This window comes from Aethalodelphis obliquidens, unplaced genomic scaffold, assembly GCF_003676395.1.
Source record: "Aethalodelphis obliquidens isolate GAN/ISIS:26980383/991018 unplaced genomic scaffold, ASM367639v1 scaffold56, whole genome shotgun sequence".
Classification (NCBI taxonomy): Eukaryota; Metazoa; Chordata; class Mammalia; order Artiodactyla; family Delphinidae; genus Aethalodelphis; species Aethalodelphis obliquidens.
The window spans coordinates 10,624,467-10,643,197 of NW_020838000.1; the positions used below are offsets into that span (position 1 = coordinate 10,624,467).

At 41.9% G+C, this 18,731-nt stretch overlaps 1 protein-coding gene across 5 annotated transcripts in view; it reads left to right on the plus strand.

The window, feature by feature from the left end:
- METTL6 (methyltransferase 6, tRNA N3-cytidine) overlaps positions 1-15,988 on the plus strand; it is a 17,660-nt gene extending 1,672 nt beyond the window's left edge. For 2 of the 5 annotated variants that reach the window (XM_027086589.1, XM_027086588.1), the window contains 4 exons: positions 269-400; positions 7,044-7,214; positions 13,291-13,432; positions 15,626-15,988. In XM_027086589.1, the coding sequence (XP_026942390.1) occupies positions 269-400; positions 7,044-7,214; positions 13,291-13,432; positions 15,626-15,807 (627 nt within the window). In that variant the 3' untranslated portion in view covers positions 15,808-15,988. Of the gene's footprint in view, positions 1-268; positions 401-7,043; positions 7,215-13,290; positions 13,782-15,625 lie in introns of all 5 variants that reach the window. The other 3 variants (XR_003428614.1, XM_027086591.1, XM_027086590.1) reach the window with 3 other exon arrangements.
- The last annotated feature ends 2,743 nt before the right edge of the window (positions 15,989-18,731 follow it).

Genomic DNA, 18,731 nt, shown 5'->3' on the forward strand with positions numbered 1-18,731 from the left:
TGTTCAGTGATAGAACCCGGGGCGAGGGGAGGAGTCCAGATTTGAGTGCACGCGGTTTAACCTCAGAGCCTATTCTGTTAACCATTATGCTTTGTTTTCTCCACACCAAACTCCCAATGTTGGACGAGGTATCAGTGGCTTTGGGTTATCAGTTCACTTAATTGTCTACTCCATGGGGGCAGAGACCTTGTCTCGTGTTCTGGACCTTTTAGTTTTTTCTTCATTGTGTAGATGTAGTGTACTGTAACTTTGGGTTCTCTTTCCTCAGTTTGAAGATCAAAAATTGACTATGCTTGAAGCTGGTTGTGGGGTTGGGAACTGTTTATTCCCGCTTTTAGAAGATCCGAATATCTTTGCCTATGCCTGTGATTTTTCTCCAAGAGCAGTTGAATATGTCAAGGTGGGTGCACCAGCTGTGTGTTTTGTTATATTTTCCTAGACTTGTTGGACCTGCCTTCTACACCCATTTGCCCAATTTCAGTCCTCTCCCTGAAGCTAACCAGCTATGATCCCTGTGAACCTAGTTTTCCTGTTTACATGCATGTATAATACATACAGAAACATAGCAGTATTCAGAAAAGTAGAAAGAAATACCAAACAACATCCTTATCCTTGTATCCAGATTTAATGATTGCCAGCATTTTGCTATTTTTGCTTTATAGACTTGCTGAACTGTTTTAAAGTAAGTTACAAATGTTGACACGCTTCACTCCTATATATGTATGCCTACATCTTAAAAAAAAATGAGGACTTTTTCTACATGACTACAATATATTTATCATGTCTGACAAAAATAACTGTAATTCCCTAATGTCATTAATACCCAGTCTGGATTCAGATTTCCCCCAATAGTCCCAGGTGTCTTTAATAGCTATATTTAATTAAGGACTACATCTTACACTTTATTATGTACCTTAGATCTCCTTAGCCTAAAACATTCCTGCCCTTCCCCTTGACCTTTTCCCCACTGACATTGAATTTTCGGAGAGCAAGCCATTTTCTATAATGAGGTCCCACATGCCAAATTGGGTCTGATGGTTTCTTTTAATCATTGTTTAACTTGTTTCTGTATTTCCTGTAAACTAGAAGTTAGATTTAAATCAGGTAAAATACTTTGGGCAAAAATACTTTAATAGCTGATGTTGTTTCTTTCATACTGCATCCTATCAGGAGGCAGTAGTGTAATCTCGCTGTAAGTGATGCTAGTTTTGATCGCTGGGTTAAGATAGTAACTACCTAATTCCTTTGTTGCACAGGTATTTTCTTTTTGTCACTAACAGATATGTGGGGGATACTTTGGCAACATGTAGATATGTAGTTTTCCACCAACCTTTCACAGTTTTAGCATCTATTAGACTTTTTAAATAGTGTCATCACATTGTACTAGAACCAGCTTTCTTCGCTCTATGTTATATCTTGTGGAGTTTTTCATCCTAGTACATGTAGGTCCACTGCATTTCATTTACCTGTTGTAGTATTCCATAGAACGGATATGCCATACTGTAACAATTGCCTTGTTGGTAATTGTTCGAATTGTTTCTAATTTTTTGCTCTTACAAGTAGGGTTAATGTGATCAAAATTGTACACATGCCCCAAAACACATGTGTACACTTATTTCTGTGGTGAATAATAGAATAGAATTCCTTGGAGAAAGGATACATGTTGAAATTTAAGTAGATAATGCCAGGCTTCCATCCAGAAAATTATACCAATTTATAATTTCACCAATAGTATAAAGATATTTTTTCCTCTATGTCCTTAACATTTGACATCAGTCTTCTTTATATCTTCCAATCTTATGGGCAAAAAGTACTGTCTCCAATTATTTATTTATTTATGTTTGGCTGTGTCACGTCTTAGTTGTGGCATGCGGGCTCTTCGTTGCAGTGAACAGGCTTCTCTGTAGTTGTGGTGCGCAGGCTCCAGAGCACGCAGGCTCAGTAGTTGCGGTGTGCGGGCTCTCTAGTTGTGGTGCTCGGGCGCGGTAGTTGTGGTGTGTGGGCTTAGTTGCCCCACGGCGTGTGGGATCTTAGTTCCCTGACCAGGGATCAAACCCACATCCCCTGCTTGATCTGTGACCCAGGATGTGATCTATCCTGGAGAATGTTCCATGTGCACTTGAGAAGAAAGTGTAATCTGCTGTTTTTGGATGGAATGTCCTATAAATATCAATTAAATCTATCTGGTCTGTTATGTCATTTAAAGCCTGTGTTTCCTTATTAGTTTTCTGTTTGGATGATCTGTCCATTGGTGTAAGTGAGGTGTTGAAGTCCCCCACTATTATTGTGTTACTGTCAATTTCCTCTTTTATAGCTGTTAGCAGTTGCCTTATGTATTGAGGTGCTCCTATGTTGGGTGCATATATATTTATAATTATATCTTCTTCTTGGATTGATCCCTTCATCGTTATGTAGTGTCCTTCCTTGTCTCTTGTAACATTCTTTATTTTAAAGTCTATTTTATCTGATATGAGTATTGCTACTCCAGCTTTCTTTTGATTTCCATTTGCATGGCATATCTTTTTCCATCCCCTCACTTTCAGTCTGTATGTGTCCCTAGGTCTCAAGTGGGTCTCTTGTAGACAGCGTATATATAGGTCTTGTTTTTGTATCCATTCAGCGAGCCTGTGTCTTTTGGTTGGAGCATTTAATCCATTCACGTTTAAGGTAATTAATTATCGGTATATATGTTCCTATTACCATTTTCTTAATTGTTATTGGTTTGTTTTTGTAGGTCTTTTTCTTCTCTTGTGTTTCCCACTTAGAGAAGTTCCTTTAGCATTTGTTGTAGAGCTGGTTTGGTGGTGCTGAATTCTCTTAGCTTTTGCTTGTTTGTAAAGCTTTTGATTTCTCCGTCAAATCTGAATGAGATCCTTGCTGGGTAGAGTAATCTTGGTTGTAGGTTCTTCTCTTTGATCACTTTAAATATATCATGCCACTCCCTTCTGGCTTGTAGAGTTACTGAGAAATCAGTTGTTAACCTTGTGGGAGTTCCCTTGTATGTTATTTGTCTTTTTTTCCCTTGTTGCTTTCAATACTTTTTCTTTGTCTTTAATTTTTGTCAATTTGATTACTGTGTGTCTCGGTGTGTTTCTCCTTGGGTTTATCCTGCCTGGGACTCTGCCCTTCCTGGATTTGGGTGGCTATTTCCTTTCTCATGTTAGGGAAGTTTTCGACTCTAATCTCTTCAAATATTTTCTGTCGATGATTGTTCAGCAGTTAGTTGTGATTCCGGTGCTCTTGCAAGAGGGAGTGAGTGCATGTCCTTCTACTCTGCCATCTTGAACCAATCTGATAATCTTTTCCTTTTAAGGTACGAAGGTTTTATGTCTTGTTTAGAAGTTCTGTAATCACATAGATATGCTTTTTTAAATTTTGGTTATGGTTTTTAATCAATCTGGAAAAAGTTTGGCCATATATCTTCAAGTATTTCTTCAGCTCTGTTTCCTCTTCTCTTTCTAGGATTCCAATTACTTGTATGTTATACCATTTGAATTGTCTCACAGCTCTTGGATGCTGGTTTTTTGTTTGTTTTTAACTTTTTTTCCCTTTCTTCAGTTTGTGTAATTTATTGTCCTATCATCAAGTTCATTGGTTCCTCTTTAGGCAGTAGGCATTCCTATTGATGAGTCTGTCAAAAGCATTTTTTTTTTTTTTTACATCTTTATTGGGTATAATTGCTTTACAATGGTGTGTTAGTTTCTGCTTTATAACAAAGTGAATCAGTTATACATATACATATGTTCCCATATCTCTTCCATTCTTCATTTCTGTAACTAAGTTTTTTGTTTTTAGCATTTCCAGTTGATTTGTTTTGTAGTTTCTATCTCTCTGTGAAATTACCTATCTGATCTTGCATGTTGTCTATCTTTTCCTTTAGAGCCTTTAATATGTTAATCACAGTTATTTTAAACGTCCAAACCTGTAGTTCCAACGTCTGTGTCATATTTGAGTCTGGTTCTCATGATTGATTGTCTCTTCAGACCATATTTTTTCTTGCCTTTTGGTACGCCTTGTTCTTTTTTGTTGAAAGCCGGGTATGTTATATAGGGCAGTGGATACTGAGGTAATAAGGATTTGTAATAATCTAGACAGGAGTTGGGCTCTATTTGAAGTCTCTTGTTGCTATAGTTACCTGTGAGGTTTGTTGTTGCTATCGGCCTCAGAGACTTCAAACTCCTCTGGTGACTTTGTTTTTGTTGCTCCTCTTGGCTTTGGGTCTTCCCTTTGTGCTGTTCACCATGAAGAGTCTGTCTCTTGCAGCTTTCCCAGCAATCCACTGTTGTTATTACTGGAGATTTGTTGGTAGTATGTGGGGAAAGAGACTGTTCTCTAATGTTCTGATTCTCAGTTTTTGAACTGCATAATGGACCTGTGTCTTAGGGGTGTGGCCCTCACAAGTGTTTCTGCTTCTCCAGGAATAGAGCTTTTCTCTCCCATCGCTTCCCCGCCTCTGTCATCCTCTGTGGTCTTGAGGCCATTCTCTCTGCAGATTAAGACTAGGTCTGGGAAGAGTAGGGCCCTCCCCCAGTGGTAGTGGTACTCCACTAGTGCCCTAAGGATACAGGCCTCAGATAACTTTTCCCCTGCAGGTTAAACCTTTCCTCCCTTAAAGGAGGTGAGAAAGTCCAGCACCAGAAAGAGCACCATTGTCTCTGTGAGAGCCTGGTGATGTCCTTGGTGGAAACACCTGCAAAGGGTGGAAACATCCCGATGGCTTCATCTGTTTGTCACATTTCTAATTTTCTCTTTCCAGGCTGAAGGCTACTGCCTCAGGTAAGCAAACGCTTGGGTCCTGCATCTCCCTGAAGGCACCTGTTCCCTCTCCAGATTTGGGGATGGCTGGTGGTTCTTTGACCTCTGTTCTTTCATGGGTTCACATAAAGTTGCTGTCTGTCCAGCTTGTTTCCCATAAGGATGGGAGCTACGTCTCTCCACCTCTCTACATCTCTGCACTGGAGCTGCAAGTCTTTTATTACTCCAAGTGGTCTGCTGTCCTCTAACACAAGTGGATAGAGCTAGCTGTTCAAACAGTGAATTGAGTGAGAAATTAGTTTTCCATTCCTGATAATTGTCACCTGTATTATCTCCTTTTTTTTTTAAATTTACTTTTGGCCACATTGGGTCTTTGTTGCTGTGCGCAGGCTTTCTCTAGTTGTGGAGAGAGGGGGCTACTCTTTGTTGCGGTGCACAGGCTTCTCATTGCACTGGCTTCTCTTGTTGCGGAGTACGGGCTCTAGGCACACGGGCTTCAGTAGTTGTGGCACGTGGGCTCAGTAGCTATGGCTTGTGGACTCTAGAGCACAGTCTCAGTAGTTTTGGTGCACGAGTTTAGTTGCTCCGCAGCCTGTGGGGTCTTCCCGGACCAGGGCTCGAACCCATGTCCCCTGCATTGGCAGGTGGATTCTTAACCACTGCGCCACCAGGGAAGTCCCTATTATCTACCTTTTTTAAAATCTAATTGTCATTTTTGTCATCTCTCTTCTGTCATATACACTACTGATCCCTCTTTATACATGGGTCTGTTTGGGGACTCTGTTCTGTCTCAGTGATCTATTTGTCCCCATTCTCAAACCACACTGTTTTAGTACTTCATTTTGTAATGTGTTTTGATGTCCAGTAGTGTGCCGCCTCTTCCATTGTTCTTCATTTAAAAATCGTCTTGGCAGGCTTCTCTGTTGGCACAGTGGTTAAGAATCCACCTGCCAATGCAGGGGACACAGGTTCAAGCCCTGGTCTGGGAAGATCCCACATGCCGCAGAGCAGCTAAGCCCGTGTGCCACAACTACTGAGCCTGTGCTCTAGAGCCCGCGAGCCACAACTACTGAGCCTGCATGCTGCAACTACTGAAGCCCACGCGCCTAGAGCCCTTACTCTGCAACAAGAGAAGCCACCACAATGAGAAGCCTGCGCACCGCAACGAAGAGTAGCCCCCGCTCACTGCAACTAGAGAAAGCCCATGCACAGCAATGAAGACCCAACACAGCCAAAAAAAATAAATCAATAAAATAAATAAATTAAAAACAAACAAAAAAACAAAACCCCACAATGTGATATCACCTCACAGCCATTAGGATGGCCACTATCAAAAAAAAAAAAAATCATCTTGGCTATTCCTCAAGATTTTCACTTCCAGATGAATAAAATTTACCTTGTCAAGTTTCTAGAAATCTGTGGAGATTCAGTTGAGTTTGCATTGGATTTATAAGAGGTAGAACTGACATCTTTTCAACATTGAACCTTCCCATCCAATAACTTTGTATATCTCTCAATTTATTAAAGTCCTTATTTACATTAAAGAAAAGTTTGATATTTTTTTCCATAATGCTCTTATACGTGTGTTGAAACAATGAACCAAAATGTACCGGGAACACACTTGTAGTTAAAAAAAAAAAAAAAAAGTTAGGTTTTATTAGCTTGCTGTATCAAGGGAAAACATACCCAGAAGAACTGTGGGAGCATCTCAATAAAGGAAGCTGGAAGGACTTCTCATAGGGTTAAGGGAGCAGAGGCTGGTTTTGGATTATCATCCCTCTAGAGTTACATGCTTCTAAAATGCTCAGTTTGGAATATGTGATAGACTGTATACACAGTTAAAAATGATTGGTTAATATATATAAAACAGGTAACCAACAAGGACCTGCTGTATAGCACAGGGAACTCTGCTCAATACTCTGTAATAACCTACATGGGAAAAGAATTTGAAAAAGAATAGGTACATGTATATGTATAACTGAATCACTCTGCTGTATACCTGAAACTAACAACATTGTTAATCAAATATACTCCAATATAAAATAAAATTTTTTTAAAGGAAAAAAATGATTTGTTAAAATGAAATCTTGTCTGTTGTAGCAGTATTGAACATTACATGCTTTAATGTGCAAATGGTTCATTACTGTTTTACACAGTTACAAAGTGATCATTGATTTCTGTGCAGCAGTGTACACGTAGAAGTAGGATCTCCTTTTGATGCTGTGTTTTTCTCCATGTATCAACGTGGATGTGGTGTAAAAATTATTTTGTGTTTTTCTCCTCTCTAGCAAAATCCTTTATATGACACAGAACGATGCAAGGTATTCCAGTGTGATCTGACTAAAGATGACCTTCTGGAACACGTGCCCCCGGAGTCTGTGGATGTTGTCATGTTGATATTTGTGCTCTCTACGGTTCACCCTGATAAAATGCACCTTGTCTTACAAAACATTTACAAGGTTAGTAATTGGGAGCCTGCACTTGAGGGTTAGATGTCCTGATCTTTTCACTTACCTTCCCTCTGAGACTCACGTGCTGTCTCGATTGACAGAGTCTCCCCGTTCTCACGAGGTGGGCTGCGTAGTCAGTGTAGGGAAGAAAGTTCTCCTGCATAAAACATCCACCCTAAATTCTCATTTGCCTGGTGGCCATCGCTGCCCTTCAGAGCTTGGCCAGCCTTGGAGCAGGGATGATTTTGCAGCTGCCTAGGATATGTGGAGTCTTGCTGTAAAGTGAGAGGAAGCATAGTTCAGTGCACAAGAGCACACAGTCTGGAGTCAGGGTGCCTAGAATCAAATCTGGCTCCCCTAATGTAGGCAACTTCCTTTACCTTTCGGAGCCTTCATTTCATTACCTGTGGAATGTTGAGATAATAGTTCCTAGATCTTAGGATTTGGGGGAGATTATATGAGATGTGTTTTAAGTGCTTAGTGCAGTGCCTAGAAATGGTGAGTGCTCTTTAAATGTCAGCTGTGGTCGTCATTGTTGTCACTCCCATCGTTGTTAGACTGGGGAGAACCCAAGCTGCTGTGGCCACCAGGAGGCTGCTGCAGCACTCGGAGTAAAGCATCACTCCTAAGTCAGGTGACTCAAAACAGGCCACCTTTTCATTCTTCTCTGGGCCTCAGTTTTCTTGTCTGTAAAATGGGGGTGTCTTTCACTCATGGGGTTATTGTGGGATGCAGGTAAGATCAGGTTCAAGGTGCTTTGTAAACTACAATAGAGGCTCTCTTAGCTGTACAAACAGTGGGTAACCATGTTGATTAACTTAAAATCAACTAAGTCGAGAAATGATTTTTACAAATGGTACCTTCTTACTGTAAATATTTTATTATAAGTTAAAATATGTTAATACTCACTTATCATTCTTTTCATGTAGAGCCAAGGCCTTTTCTTTGAGTATGGGGCCATTTATCTTACATAAATCACACATGTAATAGAGTTTTGGTTTCTTTATAGCAAGAACTTAAAAACAATTGAAAAGTAATATGAGAGCAGATTCTTTTATATTTTTACCCAGACTTTCATTGTTGATTCTCCCACGCTTAATTAAGCAGAGTTTGTTCAGTGCTTGTTTAACAAGTCTTTCCAAAGTAGTCAACATACTTTTCATAGGAAATAAAACTGCCTTCTGTTCACGTTCGTATTGCATTGTTTATATACTCGTATATAATGACAAATCTCAGAACAACAGCACAAGCAAGCTTGGGAATGAACACCAGTGACTGATGGGAGCACCAGCTCCCCGGGAGGCCCTGGAGTGTAATGGCGCACGATCTAGAGAGCCTGGGAGCCTCACCTGCTCAGGGGGTCGTGGCTACAGTCAGTTTACAGAGAGAATGGAAAGTGTCCAGCAAGCTGAGGAAGTGGACATTAGCTGAGAGCCTCTGTATATGTAGAGCTGTACATTAAAATTTAACCCTGGTTCGTGATGTTTTAAAAGAGTAGCGAGGTAGAAATTTCAAGACGCTGGAAACCTGTTAGGGAATAACTATTCTACTGAAAACAATTTTTTAAAAAATTCAGATGGTTTTAGCCCTCTGCTTGTGAGGTTTTGTAAGGTTTTTTTTCCTCCTTACCTCTCCTTTCCCTGCCCTGGCATATGAACAGATGAGAACCCAGCGTATATCCACAGATAGGCATGGGACTTAAGCCAGGTAAAGAGGGAAGAGGGGACCGATGGGAGGATCCCTGATTTGATGACTCAGGTGAAGGTGAAGGTTTATGAAAGATGGGGAGTTAGAGAAAGAGCTGGAAAAATGGTGGAGGGGGTGGTCGGAGAGTTACTTGTGTGACATTGAGAGTATGAAGAGGTTATACTTTACAGTGTTGACAAGACCTTAGGACATTACTGTGGGAGCGAGTGATTAAGGTAGGGTGGAGGACGAGATCTTTGGAAGAGAGAAGCTCAAATCATTGAGGCCAGCATATTTGGAAGCATAATCCACATGCATGTTGAAATTGATGGGAATTAAGAATGGAGTAGTATGGGGATAAAAGCATAAACCAGGAGACGCATTCATCATGAAATGGAGGGAAATGACCCTGGAACTAATAGATGACTAACAATAAGGGATAGTGGGTGATATGATCTGATGACAGGAGATTCAGACATGAGGCTTGGGGAGGAGAAAGAGGAATGCACAGAAAGTAGCAGTGGGGCAAGGAGAACCCCAGACCCTTTCCCACGCCCAGTGATACAAGGACCATGGGAGAAAACACAGCCTGACTTGAGAGGTTGCAGGGAAAACTGCGTCCTCAGGGGACAGTCAGGTTTTTGTTAGCACAAGAATGAAGGGGACGTTCAGGATACCGTGATTTGATGGAGGGTTTTGGGGATTAGGAAGGAGTAGGAGGTAATAGGGGCAGAGTAAGGAGTGTCTGGAACTTTGCTGGGGACGAGAGTGCCCACTGTCAATATTCTATCCATCATTATACTGGAGGTCCTAGTCAGCTGGAAAAGACCAGAAAAAGGAATAAAGGGTTTTAGAATGAGAAAGAAACAGAACTCATTATTTGCAGATAATATGATTGTCTAATGAGAAAATATTAACAGAATTACATAAGTGTAAGATGAATGTACTCAGTGCCACAGAACTGTACACTTAAAAGAGAATAACATGCATTGTGCAATCTTACTTTTCCACTTCATGTTACGTGTTTTGTTTTACTTCTTTGTTTGATTTTGAGTTTTTTGGTAGACTTTTTTTTTTTTGAGGAAATTGACAGCTGATTTTAAATTTACATGAAGGAACAAAGAGTCAAAACACTCTTGAAGAAGAAGGCAATGGGGAGATTTGTACCATACCAGATATAAAGTCTTGTTACAACTACAATTATTAAGACACAGTGGTATTGGCAGAGGGACAGACAAATTGACAAATGGAATGTGATAGCTTAAAAGCAGATCCATGTATATATGGACATTTGATAGTTGATAGAGGTGACATTGAAGATCCCTGGGAAAAGGACTGCTCAGCAAATGATTCTGGGACTGTTGGTAGGCCACGTGAGAGAAAACCAAAATTGTATTCCTACTTCACATCCTATACAAGAGTCATTCCAGGTGGATTTAAAGACAAATGGAAAAGACAAAAGTTTAAGCCTTTCAGAAGAAAATATAGGAGAAAATCTTTGACTTCAGAGTAGGGAAAATTTTCTCAAAGATTCAGAAACATTCTATGCATAAAGGTGATGGTAAAAAAATTAAGAGTTTCTGTTCTTCAAAAGACAGTATAATACAAAGAAATTGAAAAGACAAGGTGGGAAAAGTAACTTAAAATCTACTCAACTGAGGGACTTCCTTGGCGGTCTAGTGGTTAAGATTCCGAGCTTCCGCTGTAGGGGGCATGGCTTCGATCCCTGGTCGGCCTAGTATCCAGAATGTATAAGGAATTCCTGAGTAACAGTAAGAATGACAATAGAAAAATGAGCAAACAGTTATGTTACAGAAGAGAACACACAAATAGTTAACATATGAAAAGATAACCTCAATAACCCAGGAAATGGAAAATAAAACCATAATGAGACACAATTAGATTAATAAAGTTAAGTCTGACAGAGCCGGGTATTAATGAGGATATGCCTATTCTTGATTTAAATGGAAACATACAGCATGTTATCTATATTTAGTATATAATGAAGTGTTACATTAAAAGAAAAGTTAACTTGAGCTGTCCCAGTCCATACCTGGCCCCTTTCTTATAGTAACAAATTCCATTTCAGCAGTCTTCCTGTTTTTACCCCCCAATAGAAATCCTTTTTCAGCTGACCTGGAATGAGTTCACGGCAGCAGTGTGATGCTGTCATGCATAGTCAGTCACTGGTTCATTAATTTGAGACCATGTGCTTCATCAGGAAATTACTGGAAGAAGCGAGCTCTCAGCCTCTGACAATCAGGCACCCTTTGGGCAGCTCTGCAGTCTTGCTTGATCAGCTACAGTAATAAGCTGTTGTACGGTAGAGATAATTACTCTAGGATGTTAACACCTGAGAAATTTTAAAACCACATAATTTTACACTGAAAGGCAGCCTTAAAGTTGAATTCCCTCAGTTTTGGAATAGAACGGTAAAATAAAAATAGACCAAATTTGTCATCAGAAGACGAGATTTTGATTTTCCTGTGCCACTGACTTGCCTTGAAAGCCCAGGCGAGTCACTTGTACTCTGAGCCTCACTCAACGTGGAGTGGGTCTGGTCGACCTCACCTGCTTTCTTCCTGGAGCTGTGGGGAGGGTGAGGAAAGCCGGTGGCTGTACAGCCCCGCCATCAAAGGAGGTGTTATACCATAATTACTGTCTTACGGACGAGAAAATACATTCAGAGGGATGAAATGTTGTCCATGGTCATTCAACCAGTTAACAGAAGAGCTGGGATATGGACCAGGATATCCCAAATTCCTAAGCAAGGGTCCCATGCAGGCTTTCCTTCCCTCTGAAATTAAGAATGATTTCTTTCTCACATAGACTAAAATTTTCAGACTTTTTCCTTCTCAATTATTCACATTTTAAAATTTAGCATTTCTGACCAAGGTATGAATGTTTTTATCGAAGAGGCACTTTACTGACAATATTTTAAATGCATGCTAGCGTTGATAAGAATTCGCTAAATGACGGAATTCCCTGGCAGTCCAGTGGTTAGGACTCCGTGCTTTCAGTTCCGAGGGCGCGGGTTCGCTCCCTGGATGGGGAACTAAGATCCCACAAGCCATGGGGCGTGGCCAAAAACAAAAGAATTTGCTAAATGAGAAAATCTGCAGCACACTTGGAAGTATTATGGGCAATCTTTCCTATTCTATTCAGGAAGAGGAAACATCAAATTACATCAAAAATCTATAAAAGGTGCTACATGTCATGTCTTAAAAATCATCTTGTTGATGTGATGGGGCAGAATATATTTAATAAAATCAATGCCCCCTTTTGAAGTCCACTCTTATTTGGTAAAGTTACACAGTTTGAAAGAATCCCCGCATAAAAAGCAAGTGTCACAGCGAGTACCACTTTCTTTTCATTCTGAAAAGCATATGGCTATTTGCTGTGTAAGAGAGGGGCAGTTATACCACTCCCGGCGGATTTTACCTTCCAATTTTTGAGACATCTGCTCTGTGACAGCTATTTCTGAAAGGCTGTAGTGAGGGACTCCCACCGGAGCCTGACACTGGTCCCTTCTCTACACACTGCACTAGCGTGAGGATGCTTCGCTTCAAATCAAGAAGTGCAGCAGTGTGGGAAGAATACTCAAGTTACCCCTGCCCTCACAGCCTCTCTTGTCTTGTCAGTAGTGAGGACAGAATTGGAATGACACCCCCCGCCCCTACTCTGCCCAGGGCTAACAAACATCCCTGATCCTGCAGTGTGATGCCTTTAACCCCAGCTTGAGTCCTGCCCCCCCTCCTTAGTAGCTTTTGTATGATCATGGGCAAATCACTTCCCTCTTCTGCTACCAGTTTCCTTGTCTCACAGAGGATAATCACACTCCTTCCTTCCTTCCTCCCAGAATTGTGTGAAGACCCAATGAGAAAATGTCTGGTAAGCTACAGAGGGCCGTCCACTGTTAGCGTTGTGGGCAAGCCATACAGAATTGTAGCTTGGGAGACCAGAGCTGAGACTCAGGATGAGGAAGCCCAAAAAATCAGTAAAAAGTGAAAATGACATAGTATTTTTTTAAAGAAACAATCTGACTGCAGGGTCATGGATTAGGAGATGGCTAATAAAATGGTGGGAGAACGTGCTTTAGTGTGGGTATGATTGTTTCTTCTAATGTCTTTAACACTTTAATTGTGTGACACTGGACCTTCCACAGAGCTCTCATTAGTGCTCAGGAAGTACCCCTCCAGTGCACAGGACACTGCCAAGTCTTAGCACACCTTTGCTTATCAGGCCCTTTTTCTTCATAGTATGGGTATTGCAGTCTGGCCCCTTTGATAACTGTCACAAATGCAAGTTATTTTAATCCCTAAATTAATCAGGTTTTATTTTATAGTAAGCTCTGTTTGACTGGGTCCCTGAATTACGTGCAGCCTGTTTTGTTTCGTAGGTATTAAAACCAGGCAAAAGTGTCTTGTTTCGCGACTATGGGCTGTATGATCATGCCATGCTTAGGTTTAAAGCCGGCAGCAAACTTGCAGAAAACTTTTATGTTAGACAAGATGGAACCAGATCGTATTTTTTCACTGATGGTAAGATTGCTGGAATCTGTCTTGACTGCTGTTTCCTTGATTGCATTGTCACTATGGTACCAGTTGGAGTGGGGGTGACTGTACCCCCCTTACAAGCACAAGGTCCCAGAACAAGCCCGCTCACGTGCACCACTTACCAGCCCTGGCTGTGAGCTCACGGGCCGCCTCTGGTGACCGTGTCCAGTTAGTGAGCCGGATCAGTGGACAGGCTCTGATGCACCGCCATGTGGATGACGCCAGGAGCTGCGCTGGAAAGAGGGGAGAGCAAACCAGAATCTTCACTTCGTTCACTCAGGCATAAAGCAAATAGGACAGGGTAGTGCCTTGAGATTACTTGAGTCTCACAAAGGTAAGAAATCTTTTTCTATAAAAGTGATTGAGGGACTTCCCTGGCGGTCCAGTGGTTAAGACTTTATCTTTCAATGCAGAGGGTGCAGGTTCGATCCCTGGTTGGGGAGCTAAGACCCCACATGCCTCGAGGCCAAAACATCAAAACAAAAAACAAGCAATATTGTACAAATTCAATAAAGATTTCAAAAATGGTCCACATCAAGAAAAATCTTTAAGGAAAAAAGTGATTGAAACTTTTTACACAAATTTGCTATAGAGGGGTCTTTAAAAGGTCATTTTTGATAAGAAAACCATCCAAACACCGAACATGATTTTAAAACCATCCAAACACCGAACATGATTTTAGTCTTTTAGGTAGTTTTTTTTTTTGGTACGCGGGCCTCTCACTGTTGTGGCTTCTCCCATTGCGGAGCACAGGCTTCGGATGCGCAGACTCAGCGACCATGGCTCACGGGCCCAGCCGCTCTGCGGCATGTGGGATCTTCCCGGACCAGGGCACGAACCCGTGTCCCCTGCATCGGCAGGTGGACTCTAAACCACTGCGCCACCAGGGAAGCCCTCTTTTAGGTATTTTGAACGTTAGTTTTAAGCCTGTTAAATACAGGTATACCTCGTTTTATTGTGCTTCGTGGATATTGCATTTTTCGTAAATGGGATGTTTCTGACAACCCTGTGTCGAACAAGTCTATTGTCACCATTTTTCCCACAGCATTTGCTCACTTCATGCCTCTATGTCAGATTTTGGTAATTCTCGCAATATTTTGAACTATTATAAATTATTATATTTCCTATGGTGATCTGTGATCAGTGATCTTTGACGTTACTACTAAGACTCACTATAGGCTCACATGATGGTTAGCAATTTTTAGCAATACAGTATTTTTTAATTAAGGTATACACATTGTTTTTTTAGACACAGTGTTACTGCACACTTAATATACTACAGTATACTGTAAACATAACTTCACATGCACTGAGAAACCAGAAAAGTCGTGTGGCTCGCTTTATTGCAGTATTTGCCTTCATTGTGGTGGTCTGGAACCGAACCCACAATATCTCTGAGGTATGCCTGTAATCTGAACCATAAGATAATTACCTTCTTAAGCTCTAATTTTTACAACATTTGTATTTCTTGAAATGAAATATTCTCTTAAAGCTAAAAATGAGTGATTACCATTAAAACTACAAAACCATTAAAAATGTACGGTGAAAATTAAAAATTTGTTTTAATGTTTTGGATTCATGAAATCTGATTAAACCAATTATAAATGAGAAGATGCAATAATATCTGCAAAGTGCTTCAGAGCACATTCTTTGGAGTAATGCCCTCGATAAGAGTCTTTGTTTTTGCTACGTAGCCATTCTGTTTGTTTCACTTAATGTGTAGTGATTATTACTTGGATTAACTTTTCCTTAGGGTATGTCACTATCAGATGATTTTTTTTCTCCCCACTTTGGTCACTGATTTTCCTCCTTCATGTTAGCATAGATGAGGTGCTTGATGTAAACAAATTGAGCACACACGCACTTTGCATGAGTACAGCCAGTCTGGAATTGTGTTTCTTTTTACTCAGACTCTTGTCCTTGGGGAATCACAGTAGGGCAAGGAGGATGTACTCCAGGTTGTTCTTAAACTTTTTTGCTTATTGTTTATTTGGGAGTTTTTGTTTGACAGGGAGAAGTAGGAGTTTGTTAACTTTCCAGAACAAAACCTTTACCTTTTAGTGTTGAGGTTCTCCTTCCATTAAGGATGCCCTGTCTCAGCCTCCCGCCCCCCTCACCACTGCTCAGCAGTGCAGTGGAGTCCAGACTGCGAGCGCTGTCGATCTGCTTGTCTTCTAGAATTCCTGGCACGGCTCTTTATGGACACAGGTTACGAAGAAGAGGTGAACGAATATGTGTTTCGTGAGACGGTGAATAAAAAAGAAGGCCTGTGTGTACCGAGGGTTTTCCTTCAGAGCAAGTTCCGAAAGTCTCTGAAGAACCCAACTCCTGGGACCCCGCGCCTGGGCCACGAGTCCTGACCTTTGACGAAGTTGATGTCTGTGCCTCCCCTTGAAGAGGAAAGTTTAAAGTCACTCTTTATTTTGTGTACTTTTATATTTTAACTTTTTAAAATGAATATATATACTTTTTATATTAAAAGGTAGCAAGTGTGTGTGTGTTACAGAATTGTAAATAAAATTGCAAGACCTGAAGAGGAAAGTTTTATGGTATAAAGTGATTTAGCCATGTTGTCTTAAGATTCCACAGAGGAAAGCACGAGGGCCCTGTAGCACTTAAAGAGACCCATGTCATTCATTACTCCTGAAGTCTGTAAATGTGTCTCTAGGCAGCAGGTCAGACAACCCTGTGGAAAAATGAGGCCAAATAGACTAAAATAACCCAGCCCTGTGTATTTTTAGCTTGAAGGATTGTTCTCTTCTCTTCTTTCTCCAGTGTCTCATGTTTGCCCATTTCCCTCTGCTTTGGTTCATTTTATGCGCCTCCTTAGGACCGGTGTCCACAAATGCCACTTTTCCATTGGAGGTCTCAGGAACACCCCATGGCTCCCTGCTTCGTTCTTGAGACCGTCTGTAATTGGGCCAGTCCCTCGCCACAGTGCCCTGAGGGAGACGGGAAGGCCATCCCCTGTCCCAGCTCCCCACTGGGAAATGAGGCAGCAGCAGCTAAGAGGCAATGACTGCCATGGCTAGTTGCTGAGGTGGCATATGGGAAAATCCTCAGATTGGTCTGCTGACCTGTTTCCCAAGCATTCCTGTGTAATGACTTTCACTTTATAAAATGAAATCAGAGTTCTTTTGGCCTGCTAACAAAGCTGATCCTGTAGGCCATGATGTTTCCTGTTCATGAGAATGGTTGTCTTGAGTGTACTGCCTGGACCACACACACAGCCAGCTAGGGCCCTTCAACGCCAAACACATTTGAAGGGGAGGGGTCCCTGTGGGGAGGGGCTGGCCAGTAGTCATAGCCGTTCTATACAATTAGAGTCAGCCCTGCCGCTCCCGGAGAGAAGAGGGACAGGCGGCATGCTTGCTGGGTGTCCTCACTCTGCCATCTGTCCCTGACTGCTTGGGAGGGCGTTAAGGGGCAGGGGAAGCAAGAGGAGCCCCTGTCTGTTGCTGGTCTGTTGCTTTATGTGTTCTTTCCCCTTCTTTTGAAGGCTGGAGGATGGCTATCCTGGGTAAGAGCAGAACTGATGAGGACTAGTACAGAGTTGTCCTTTGAAATCAGCTTGTAAAGAAGATGAACCTGGTGGGGGACAGGGACTCACGGGCTTCCTCATGGAGCGAGGGGCAAGCCCAGCCCCAGAGCAATTTGTTGGGGGAGAGCCTCGACCAGCCCCAGGCTCCCCACCTCCAGTCCAGAGCTCTTTCCTCCAAGTGGCTCCAGCAAGTGCATCCCACACCCAGCTTCAGCCCCAGAATGCTGCTAAATGCCCCCTCCTCAGAAGTCCTTTCACCTGTTTCCTCCACTAGGTCAATGTCACTTGGGTTTTAGTGGCTGAGCTGGATAAAAACAGGATATTTAAAGTAGAAAGTGGGGAGCAGTGTGGTGTAGTGTAAGCGTGGGCTTTTGTTGTCAGAAGTCAGTTGTGGCCTCACCACTCACTCTGTTTGAACCTCAGATTCCTTACTTGTAAGACATGGATAATTGTCCTGAGACCTACCAGGGGTGGCTGATCTGGCCGACCACGTGCCCTGGACACGGGAGCGACTCTAAGCAAGCCGCGCAGGCTGACGAGGACCTGGCCGTAAGAAAAGGCCCCTCTGCCTTTGCCAGGAGTTGCCTGAGGGGATGCCTGTAAATGAGGCCCACGGTTTCCTCCAAGCACAACTTGGAGCTGTCTCTGTCCTCAGGAGCCATGATGGCCCCAAATTCCTGCCCCATAAAGGAAAGGCTGCAGATTTTTCACCTGGAATATTTAAAGCTGGCCTAATGACACGCACACCTCTGACACCCAGCCAGGTAACCTCTCAGTAACCCCACTTTAAACTGTGGTTGTAAAACATACTTCTAGTTAAATGAATGCAGTGACATGTCTATCATGGTTTGGGCCAGTGGATTGGGGTAAGAAATAATAAAAACATGGCTTCAGTTCTCTTGCCTCGGTGCCCCCGTGTTCATTCTCCCTGGGACACTTCCATTACTGCACCCCAGATTAAGACAGGGGAGCAGAATCTTCTGCTGGTTGGGTGCCCAGGAGATCCAGGAAAGCAAGGCCACAGTGTGTTTAGTAGCAAAACTCTGTGACAGCATTTGCTAAATCATAGACTGTCAAGTGTCAACCAGTATTGCCTTGTCTTCACAGGCAGAAAATAGCCCCAGAAGGGTAGTGAGTACTGGTTTACAGTGCTATAGAAAATAGCATAAGTACTATAGTGCTCTTTAGTAAGGTATATGTACCATATATAGTATAGAATATATATATTATACTATGCAGTGTATACCGTATACGATACTATATGGTACTATTAACTTCATTCGAGTTTTTGATATATACTACATACAACAATAACGCTATTTGGAATATAAACATCTGGGTTCAAGTCCAGGACTTGGCCCATACAAGTAGTCAACTGCTCCAAGCCTCAGTCTTCCCATTTCTAAGACTGAGATCCTGTTACCTGTAGCACAGGACTGCTACCAGATTAAATGAGTGCTTCATTTACTATAGAGTTACAGTCAAGTGCTTGTTATTTCTATTAGTTTGTATTCCCCAAGAAAATGACTTAATCCATACTCCTCTTCACGAAACGGTCATATTTAATCTGACAGGGCCCTTTGAAAGGGCCCAGGATTTGGATGAGCCACCACAAGGTGGCGCTAGGTGCCAGATATTCCCACTAGCCTCAGCTGGGCCCCAATCTTAATTGCAGTTAAAGCGTGTCCATTTTTATCGTCTTTGAAGAGGAAGGGAAATGCTTGCAAATGTGTTTTCTAGGTC